General features: G+C 48.2%; 1 protein-coding gene across 1 annotated transcript; it reads right to left on the reverse strand.

Moving 5' to 3' along the window:
• Positions 1-1036: 1036 nt before the first annotated feature.
• RACK1 (receptor for activated C kinase 1) lies at positions 1037-6572 on the reverse strand. The gene is made up of 8 exons (XM_040412148.1): positions 6351-6572; positions 5177-5348; positions 4943-5090; positions 4634-4729; positions 4318-4428; positions 1731-1871; positions 1433-1543; positions 1037-1236 (listed from the first exon to the last, which is right to left on the reverse strand). Exons 1-8 carry the CDS (start codon positions 6457-6459, stop codon positions 1171-1173), a joined length of 954 nt encoding a protein of 317 aa, XP_040268082.1. The 5' UTR covers positions 6460-6572; the 3' UTR covers positions 1037-1170.
• Positions 6573-7898: the final 1326 nt, after the last annotated feature.

Here is a 7898-nt window from a genome sequence, read left to right on the forward strand (position 1 = left end):
ATGTAGAGCTTCTGGTAAAGAGCCTCCTCCTTCTCTCAAGAGCCCATTCAGTGAAAGCAGTATCCACATTATAAGCTGGATGTATTTGCCAATAGGGATATGGCCTTTGGACGCAGGGTCCTGGGTGCTGTAAGTCCCTTCCCTGAGTGGTTTCACTTTGTTAGTTCTCAGAGTGTACCGTCATGGAGACGCGTTCTAGATGTTGTTCTTGTGAAACCAGTGATTTATGTGGTAGTACCACAAGTCCCAGCCGACAACCAGCAACACAGTGGGGAATAGGTCCTCTGCAAGCAGTCACCAAGCTAGAATGGCTGCCTGGAGAGAGGCACCAACTGTTCTTTCTGCTGCATAGCGCTGCCATTGGCTGGAGTGTTGTTTCAGGCAATCGCAGCGCTGGGAGGGGAGACCTGCGTCTGGTGTCCCCTCCCTGACCTAGGAGAGGAGGTGACATGGGCTGATGTTATCAGCCTCTCCCACCTCTAGACAAGACCCCCCCATTAAGCAACATATATTGCTGGCGCTGCGATTGGCCGGTTAGTGAAGACCGGCCCATCGCAGCGATGGGGCAGAAAAACTGCTGCCCGCCCTCAGATGGCCTGCCAATTAGTGCAGCCACCTTAGTCCGGTCACTGCGCAATGCAGCGCGGTGACCGGAGTTAACCATGATGTCCTATTACGGCAAGATGCGGGAATGCACTGACTTCCATGACGCAATAGTACGTCGTGTCGGGAAGGGGTTCAAAACTACACGCGTTATTACAGTCAAACCTAGTTCTTTAAGCACACAAAGTTGGTCCACAGGCCCCTGAAGTGAGGTTATGATGCAGTTTCTTGCACATCAAGTGGGCCCGAGCACCACCGTGCACTAGAAATGCCCCTTCTTTATTCTCCAAGTCAGCAGAGTTCAGACCTCCGCAGAGTATATAATGAAGCATATCCTAGCAATACACCACACCATTGGAAGATTTGACTTTTACTCCAGTGTCATGGGATATCAGTGATCTGCTACAGCCACATAATACAGGAACGCAGATTGTATAGTTTTATAGCAATTTTTTTTTATTTGAGTCATAGGCTGGCATGGTAAGACGACTCCATACTGCACAAGTAGCATCAGGCAGTATCATTACAACTGAAATGTCTCCATTTTTCCTGTTTCCAGAAAACATCTTAACGGGTCCCGATGGTGACTTGCCAGACTCTGATCAAGTTGTCTGTGTATCCAGCGAAGAGTGTCTAAAAAGCAATAGAACAGCATTAGAACCAGACCTGACTTTATACAGGGGAATAGCTGAGTGCTAAACCAAGCTCAATTAACCTGCTGCCATTGAATGGGAAGTACACACTATAGCTACAGCTTATGCCACAATCCAGTAACCTCCATAATAAAGACTAGACGGTAGATTCCGTTTGCAGAAGAGAAGGCCGTTACCTGTCCGTCTGCTGACCAGGCCAGAGAAGTACACTGTGGGGGCTCAGCTTTGCTGCTCGTACTGATCACCTCCTGTTTCAGTTCATCTACAATGATCTTGCCTTCCAGATCCTACAAAAGCACAAATGTGTTAGACAGAAATCCAGAATTGTAAAACACGCAATAATAAAATTCACGTATTGCTTAGTAACAGCCTCTGATTTTCAGCAATGAGCATCAGTTGGCATAAGAAATCATCACGGCAAAGAAAAGCCTCATCTTATGGACCCTTCCATCTTCAACTTCTTGCACAACCTACCCAGATCTTGATGCTTGGCCCTGTGGCGGCGCACAGCCAGTAGCGGTTGGGACTGAAGCAGAGAGCGTTGATGACATCACCACTGTCCAGGGTGTACAGGTGTTTGCCTTCATTCAAATCCCAGAGCATGGCCTGTCCATCCTGGGAACAGAGAAGAGATTAGTGATTGAGGAAACAGTAGAAATATTCCTACAGTACTGTAAGGAGATTGTAATCACTCACAGCAATTTGAGACTTAATCTGATTTCCCCAAGTCACACATTAATACTCTGACAATCTCAGAAAATATAAAATATATTTTTTTTTTAAGGAAGAAAGCCATGCAAACAGACAAGGGCCTACATTTACTGATGGAAGTGCAGCTCTCCAAAACATGGTTCAACTTGATGCTTCTAGTCCGGCAAACTGACAGCACGTGGCCTAATATGCAACACTCCTCTAAGTGCCACAATTCTGGCTCAAACTAAGCCAAAGAGTATAAAGTTACACAAAAGTCTCTAGCCGCGCACCAAACTTATCAACCAGCCCGAGTCCCTGTGATAAGCCTAGTGCAAGTCTAGACCACACTGACAGCAACGTGCGCCTGAAGGTATGCTCTGCATTACAATGTTAGGAGGCATGTACTGTAGCGAACCAATCTTCTCGTGACAGCAACAGTGTCAAGCAGGTCACACATTCCAAAACAGTGGGCATACCCAATGCCTGCTGCTGGAAGACATCACTACCCACCCCAGATAAGCACCTATTGAAGCATGTGCCAATAATATCCATATCTCAGCAGAGCCTTTGCCCAATAGACTGCCGTGCACATCCAGTTTTAACCAACAATGCCTTTCTATTTGACGTACCATGTGTAGACCAATGGCAATGCCGACTGCAGCTGCTTAGGTCAGGTTCAGATGTGCTCACTGTATGCCAGGAAAAGCTACCACTCCATACATGCCAAGGGCATCTATAAGGCTCCATTAAACCAGAAGGAGGCCAAAGTGCAAAACTAACTATACAAGTGTATGGTATTCCATGCAACGGTACACCGTAAAAAACTGCAGGTAGACCGTATTCCAGTTTTGCAATTTTCATGACAGAAAACATCTGTAATGCCCCATTTTCCTGCACTTCATCGAGACATTTCAAGCTGCGTTGGTACCCTATACCAATGACATCACATCTAGATCTGAGGCTAAGCCCTGTAGACCGTGACCTTGCCGCTGAGGGCAGTATTCGGTTTATTCTCCTGGACCCTGCTCTGTAGACGATGTCCAGGTGTGAGGCGTTTCCAGCAGGACTTCAGGGTACCTGTACACGATACTTTGCCTTTTTTTTGCGGCTAAGATTAGGTTTTGCTGCAGATCTCACCTTGAATTGCAAAAGTTAGGATCCACACTAAAAGCCTGTAGAGACGCATGCTTTCAAAATCTACACCACAGGTCAATTTCCATACAAAACAACGCAAAGTGTACATGAGATTTGTCTTTGTACAAGAATCCGTGCAGAAAACTCTTGCAACCCCAGATGTAACCCCAGGGTGCAGGTCACAGATCTTAATTTTGCTGGAGTCAGAATGCTCTCAGAACATGATCTGACCTTGATCATGCTTTTTTTTTTATAACAGAAAATCCCTTTAATTTAAAGCTCCTGACTTATGCCCACTGTATATGTTGCAGGCCTGGCTCCATCACAGGTAACCCTCAGGAGCTTCTCCGCCATATAAAATCAAGCTGTGATGTCAGAAGGGCCTTTTATACAACAGCTTTTGCAGGGACAAACTTAAAGGGAACCTGTCATCAACTTTAAGCTGATCTCACTGAGGGCAGCATAAAATAGTGACAGAAATGCTGATCTCAGTGCTGTGTCACTCATGAGCTAAAAGTAAGTGGTTGCTGAGAACCGGCATCATAATCATTGCAGCCCAGGCCTGGAAAAGAGTCAGATCTACCTGAGAAGAGTCATGGTTATTCCTAATCTCACCGATCTGCTGATTGGCAGTTCTCTCCCAGAGAGAAAACTAGGTATTAGGCCATTGCACACAGCCGTGTTCCACGGCCGAGATTCCGGCTGACAGCAGGAGCGCACGGCGTCATTGGTTGCCATGACGCCGTGCGCTTCATGCAGCCACTGCTGTACAGTAATACACTCTTATAGGTCATAGATCATGTGCATGAGGCCTTAGACGGTCATCAGCAGGTGGGCAGGAGAGCAAAGAATTCATGAATAACCAGGACTCTTCTCAGGTGGCCGTGACTCTTTTCCAGGCACAGTCTGCAACGATTGTGATGTGGGTTCACGGCAACCACTTACTTTTAACTTATAAATGACAGACCGCTGAAATCAACTCACCTGTGTCTACTTTATACTGCCGTTAGTACGGGCAGCATAAAGTTGATGACAGGTTCCCTTTAACGGATGGCTGATCCACATGAAAGCTGCCTCTAAACAAGTAGCTGTATCCACAGATGACACTAAACCTATATTCAGGCACAATACAGAGACACTAATTAGAATTATAGAAATAAAATCTAAATGTAATAAACCCATGGAATAAGACTGACCAGACAGCCAATAATCCACAAGGCCTGTTCCCCCTCACCTTGCCTCCAGAGGCGCACAGTGACCCATCAGGAGACACAGTGACAGTGTTCAGGTAGCCACTGTGGCCAATGTGGTTGGTCTTCAGTTTGCAGTTGGCCAGATTCCAGACCTGAAATTAAGATGTCCACAGTTAGAATATAGCAAGATACTAGGAAGTCACTGGCTGTGTTACCAAGTCCAACATCCAGGCGTGCGGGCGCTAGAAGCATGATGCAAGTGCAGTAATGGCAGGTAGCCTCTAGAAGACATGTACCCTGGCCGTCAAGATGTAAAGTAGTCTTCTCCCACACGTACATGAACCCTGAGAGACTCACCTTCACCATCTTGTCCCAGCCGCAGGAAACAATGATGGGATTGCTGCTGTTGGGTGAGAAACGGACGCAAGAAACCCATTCAGAGTGAGATTCTTCCTGAAGAAAGAAAAGCATGGTAAGCCTCAGAATCCATTAAAAAGTGCTAGAACTTCGTACTGAGGGGTGCGGTCTATGGTCCCATCATAATTGCAGGATTTTCAGCATACTTGACGTTGCTCCCAAAGGAACACTCAGGATAGTTGATCTAGTCATTAGGACCAAATGAGCCACCCCACGACCACACAATAACAGAGGTCACAACCTTCTCACCTGCACTGTGTATTTGCACACTCCCAGAGTGTTCCACAGCTTGATGGTCTTATCTCGGGAACCTGACACGATCTGACGGTTGTCGGCAGAGAAGGCCACGCTGAGAACATCCTTGGTGTGACCCACAAATCGCCTTGTGGTTGTGCCACTGCAGAGAAAATCACATGAGCATCCGTGCCAAAGATAACCTCCACCTCTCTGTACCCAGAACGTAGTCCCATCCACGCAACTTACGTGGTAAGATCCCACAGCCTCAGTGTTCCGTCCCAGGAACCGGACAGGGCGAACTGCCCATCAGAGGAGATGACGACGTCACTGACAAAGTGGGAGTGACCGCGCAGGGCGCGCTGAGGGACTCCATAGTTGGTCTCATCACGAGTCAGCTTCCACATGATGACAGTCTTGTCTGGAATGGAAAGAGCAGAGTGAATATAACGGCATATAAACATCCATTATACGGACAGCACGAGACAGGGGGTTACAATATAATACACTCTAAGGGTCCATTCACACGTCCGTAGAATGGGATCAGCAAATTGCGAAACAGGTGCGGACCCATTCATTCTCTATGGCGCATTTCCGGAGCACGCCCCCATCTTCCGGTCCGCTGCTCCAGAAAAAAAAAAATAGAACATGTCCTATTCTTGTCCGCAATTACAGACAAGATTAGGCATTTCTATGGGGGTGTTGGCCGGGTGTATTGCAGATCACTACGGACGTGTGAATGGACCCTAAGACATCTATAAGAAGTCTGTCATCAGAGGTGGGATCCACACCTATAAGGGGCCCCTAATGATCACTAGAATGACGATGGCAACACGTGACAGGTCACCCATGTGGTCCATCACTGGGTCACGTGCCGCACAGGTGACAGGTCACCGATGTGGACAGTGATTGGCTGCTGCGGTCACTTGCACCCCCCCCCCCGTCAACAGGATGTTGATTCCCAGAAAGCGGGGACCTGCAGAGGCAGCCATGGGGGCAGGGACGTATGAACCGCACCACAGGTATAGCCCGTCTAAATGGGCCTGTAAAAAATGCTTAAAGTTACTTCACCCCTTTAAGCAGAAATTACATTTCCAGATCAGTAAACAGGAACCTGACAAACAGCAAGGACTTGTCGTGAGCACAGTAAGGAAACAGACATACGCAGCAGCCCTGCAGGTTAATGCAATGCACCCAGAGCAAAGGGAGGTAAGAAATGGGACGGTGAGGAATTGCTAGTTAATAGCTCTGCCCATCACATCTAACGACCAGCAGCCAACCTAACACTGCCTCCTCCCCACTACACCCCAGACACCAGGCAGCGCCGAGCACACAGGCCGGAGGACAGGCGGCTCTCCACACCCACAGCTCACTAGGACGGCCACAGTTTAATAGAAGGACTGCCTCTACACATGTATCTCACCCCGGGAAGAGCTGAGGATCATGTCCGGGAACTGTGGGGTGGTCGCGATTTGGGTAACCCAACCATTGTGACCCTTAAGGGTCCCCCGAAGGGTCATCTGCTCGGTCATGATTAGAAGCTGTTCGGGGACGCTCCACCGGCGGAGGATGGAGGGCGATTGAGTCGGTCGGCTCTAAAGAGACCGGAAAAAGGCGGAAACGAGGGCAGCCGCGGCTTATATAGGCAACGTCGGGCTCTAACGTCATGACGTCAAGGGAGGAAGTACGTCAGGCGGCCGGCGTAACATGGCGGATCCTATGGTAATGGCTGAATACTGTATCACGTGGCACTTCTAGATCACGTGGATCGGTCACTGGAGGAGACTAGAGCCGCCCTCTTTTTCGCATGGATTGTGGCGCTCGCGACTGTCAGCAGCGCTGGGAGTGAAGTAAACCTCCTCCTCCTGCAGCGCTGTAGAAGTGCGCGGAAGTCACTTAGTGTGGACTGAAACTGTTGGGGAGGTGCTGTGAGGGACTGTACACTTGGGGGGGGGGGATGTTTGATAGTATGTTGGGAGAGAGGGGGGCTATGTTTGGAGGCTGTGTAGTAGGTGGTGTCTAGTCTGTATGTGAGGGGGACTGTTGCACACTGATGGTGGGGTGGTTATGGCTGAGGGAGGGGGTATCTGGTTGTACTGGGGGCTGTGTTCTAAGGAGGTGTCCGGGTTGTATATGGGGGGCTGTGATGCATTGTATGCTGAGGTGGGGGCTGTGTAGTAGGCTGTATGTGAGGGACTGTACACTGAGATGGTAGGGGGTGGTTGTGGATATTGACGAAGGGGGATCTGGTTGTATACAGGGGCTGTGTTGCATTTTATGCTGTGACGGAGGTGTCTGGGTTGTATGTGGGGGAAAGACAGAAAAACCAGCCGCAGCGAGGGGCGCCAGTCACCTAGATATAATTTGTGGAAGTGAAATGAGGTAAAGGTAAAAAAAATAAAAAATTCCAAAGCTTTAAAGGGAACCTGTCACCGGGATTTTGGGTATAGAGCTGAGGACATGGGTTGCTAGATGGCCGCTAGCAAATCCACAATACCCAGTCCCCATAGCTCCGTGTGCTTTTATTGTGTAAAAAAAAAACCGATTTGATACATATGCAAATTAACCTGAGATGAGTCCTGTCCCTGACTGATCTCACGTACAGGACTCATCTCAGGGTAATTTGCATATATATCAAATCAGCTTTTTTACACAATAAAAGCACACAGAGCTATGGGGACTGGGTATTGCGGATGTGCTAGCGGCCATCTAGCAACCCATGTCCTCAGCTCTATACCTAAAATTCCGATGACAGGTTCCCTTTAAAATCTAAAGAAATCGGTGTATAAAAACATATATAAAAGTAAATATATATATATATATATATATGAGTGACTCGCTTCACTGGGGAGATGGGCTGAACTCTAGGCACTTATAGGCTTCACTCCCCCGCCAGGATCGCTTGTAGAATCTCAGGAAGAACCGCAGTCACCACGGAAGGCACTTCTGGAAAATTCCCTTTATTGGTATC

The sequence above is a fragment of the Bufo bufo genome, chromosome 11 (assembly GCF_905171765.1).
Source record: "Bufo bufo chromosome 11, aBufBuf1.1, whole genome shotgun sequence".
NCBI classification, from domain to species: domain Eukaryota; kingdom Metazoa; phylum Chordata; class Amphibia; order Anura; family Bufonidae; genus Bufo; species Bufo bufo.

Excerpts from the sequence above, each read along its gene's own strand:
- RACK1 (XM_040412148.1), bottom strand. The coding sequence starts at position 6,459 with ATGACCGAGCAGATGACCCTTCGGGGGACCCTTAAGGGTCACAATGGT. Across the intron at positions 5,349-6,350 it reads GATCCTCAGCTCTTCCCGGG|ACAAGACTGTCATCATGTGG; the intron begins GTGAGATACATG and ends TTTCCATTCCAG. Across the intron at positions 1,237-1,432 it reads CCTGGTCAGCAGACGGACAG|ACACTCTTCGCTGGATACAC; the intron begins GTAACGGCCTTC and ends ATTGCTTTTTAG.